General features: G+C 39.8%; 1 protein-coding gene across 1 annotated transcript; it reads right to left on the bottom strand.

Moving 5' to 3' along the window:
* Positions 1 to 297: 297 nt before the first annotated feature.
* On the bottom strand, positions 298 to 1,224 carry LOC146813058 (olfactory receptor 5V1-like). Its single transcript, XM_085614692.1, has one exon. It carries the CDS (start codon positions 1,222 to 1,224, stop codon positions 298 to 300), a length of 927 nt encoding a protein of 308 aa, XP_085470818.1.
* Positions 1,225 to 2,944: the final 1,720 nt, after the last annotated feature.

Genomic DNA, 2,944 nt, shown 5'->3' with positions numbered 1-2,944 from the left:
CTGAATGAGTGGAGGGTGCACAACAGCTCAACCAGTCACAAAGTCAGCAGTTCCTCTTCTTGCATCCCAGCCTACATTAAATCTGTCTATTACTGCTGTGAGCTACGCTACAACCTCTCTGATTTCTAAAATCATAATATCAACTTTGGAATAAAACTGAAAAGGTGCACATGGTACTAGAAACATCAATGCTAGAATCTACCAAATGCTGGGATACACCCTCAGTTATAAATAACATGTATTCCTGCAAAACATTCTTTGAAAGTTTAAAAAATCTGTCATTTTGTTTCTTAAATGCTATTTTGTATTCTTTCTCTGCCTCAGGGTGTTTTTAAACTCTTTATTTTTTAGGCAGTATATAATGAGATTACATAGTGGAGTTATAGCAGCATATAACAAAGAGAATACTTTGTTGTATTTTACTGAAGATGTTGATGCTGCTCTCATGTATGTAGAACAGATAACTCCATAGAATAATATAAGTACAGTGAGGTGAGAGGCACAGGTGGAAAAGGCCTTGCGTCTCCCCTCTGTAGACCGGATTTTCAGGATTGTTGAGATGATGTTGATGTAAGATGAGATAGTTAACGCAAATGGTGCAACTCCAACTAGAATACCCACAATGTAGATTGATAACTCAAGAGCACTAGTGCTGCTACATGAAAGCTTCATTACAGCTGCCACATCACAGAAGAAGTGGTTGATTGTGTGAGACCCACAGAATGAGAGCCTAGATGCTAGTACAATGTGTGGTATTGGGTCAATAAAAGTAAATAGCCAACATATGGCAGCCAGCTTCATGCATACTACATCATTCATGGTGGTCACGTACCGTAAAGGATTGCAAATGGCCACATATCGATCATAAGCCATGGCTGTAAGAAGGAAGAATTCCGTAGACACCATGTAACTGAAAAGAAACATCTGCAGAAAGCATCCACTTAGAGAAATGTGTGTTACCTCCTGAAAGAAGTGAGCCAGCATATTTGGAAAAATTATTGTTGTGTAACAGATATCCAGAAAGGCTAGGTTTGTAAGGAAAAAATACATTGGTGTGTGCAGTTGTTTGTTGGAATAGATAATCACCATGATAAGAAGGTTCCCCACAAGTACCAGGAAGTAATTCAGTAAAAAGGTCAGAAAAAGTGGAACTATAAGATGTGGAAAATCATAGAAACCCAAAAGGGTGAACTCAGATGCAAAGGTTTGATTTTCTCCTTTCATGTGTCTTCGAATGCGGTTTTCCAGAGTTTGCATATCAAGAATATCTGCAAATAAAGAAAGAAGGAAAGTAATGGCCAAAACACACACTATTTTGGGAGAAAAATGTCTGTGGATGTTTTAAGGTCACAGTTCATTTATTTACTATGCGTAAAAAAACTATTTATTTGTGACACAAAATAGGTGACAAGTAAGCCACCCCTGGTGTGTTCTTTTTTTTATTTTTCACGGGGCAATGATTTGGCTGCATGATATTTATTGCTAATTCATATTTTATTACTTATTTATGTTGCAAATTTCAGCTATATCTATTCGAAACTTGTCTAAAAGATACAATCAATACAAGCAAAAAATAATAATAAAAGTTCTAAGTTGTTGCAAATTAGATGATGCCTTTGACCCCATGTATTACTGTAAGGGCTGACAGCTTTTAAATTAGCTGTTCCTGACCAATGTTTAGTGCTGGAAAAGCTAAGACCTCATGTTAAGAGCAAGTACACAGAGAGGAGGCTTTGGGTCACCCCGTCATTCACTGACTTAAAGAGCTATCACCCTTCAATCATTGCTCAATTGAAATATCTTTCACATTTCGCCTCATTCCACAACAACGGGCCTGGTTTAGAGTTTGAGGAACCAGTTACTCTGTGACGAACGTGACGGATATCCCGCCCGCCATATTGCGATTCCCTTAGGATATAATGGGATCATAATGTGACAGATGGTATATTCATCACATTTGTGATGGAGTAACCCCATCCTCCAAACTCTAGATCAGGCCCAAAGTTTTTAAGCATGACCTTGGAAACATTTCTGCCCAACCTTCCCCCACCCTGGCTGGGATGGCTAGTAAGCTAAAAGGCAAGTCAGTTGTTAAGCGTACCCTAAAAGCTGCCCAAATTCTTATCATAAATTGATCAACATTGTAGTATAATAAATCGAGCACATTTGTTTTTTGATCAGGGCACATCCTGCACTCACATATCTGATGGTGCTCTCAAATGTGAAGATGAAGGAAAAAGAGGCTCAGTGAAATAGAATATTTCCCCACGATCACATAATTGGCAAGCATAGCAGCCGAGATTGATCACTATAGTTGGTTGTAAAGTGTGCAGTCCAGCCCCTGGCGGGGTATATTATTCTGTCTCTTATTTTACATCAACAGTTAATGCTTTGCTTTCAGTTCTTGGTTCACAAGGTCTGTCATATGAAAACAGCTCATGTTGGACTTGAGGGCCTTCAGAGACCTTGAGCTGAGCTGGTGCCAGGATTCTGGCAGGAGCTTGATTCAAGCTTTAAGTGTCTTGCGCACCTCTAGAGAGCAAGCTGCAATGAAACTCACCTTCACAAAATATACAGAGTGTGCAACAGCTGTGCAAAACTCACCCACAGTAAGGGGCAGAATCTGCAGCAGCAGAGGATGTCTACCTAGATGCAGGACAGGAGGTGATCAGCACTTCAAGGCTCCCTCACAAAGCATGCATGAACTGCTGGCAGTGGTGAATGGGCAGGTGCTCAATCCTGCCAAGGAGCATCATGATATATTTAAGATTTTATCACAGTCCTTGACTTAATCAGAACGGTCCCTTTAATGTTGTGATGCTTGCAGGAATATTTTTTGGGGGAAATAAAATGCAAAGTTATAATGGATAAGCCGGTGTTACACATGAAGGAGCCCACTGGCAGCAGCTATACAGTCTGCAGGCAACAATTCTGAGGTAAATAA

Source organism: Triturus cristatus, chromosome 7 (assembly GCF_964204655.1).
Source record: "Triturus cristatus chromosome 7, aTriCri1.1, whole genome shotgun sequence".
Classification (NCBI taxonomy): domain Eukaryota; kingdom Metazoa; phylum Chordata; class Amphibia; order Caudata; family Salamandridae; genus Triturus; species Triturus cristatus.
The sequence above is the reverse complement of the archived record's forward strand: the minus strand, read 5'-3'. Positions and strand labels throughout refer to the sequence as shown.

Bases quoted from the DNA above. Each gene is read 5' to 3' on its own strand.
- LOC146813058 (XM_085614692.1), bottom strand. From the start codon at position 1,224: ATGAAAGGAGAAAATCAAACCTTTGCATCTGAGTTCACCCTTTTGGGT.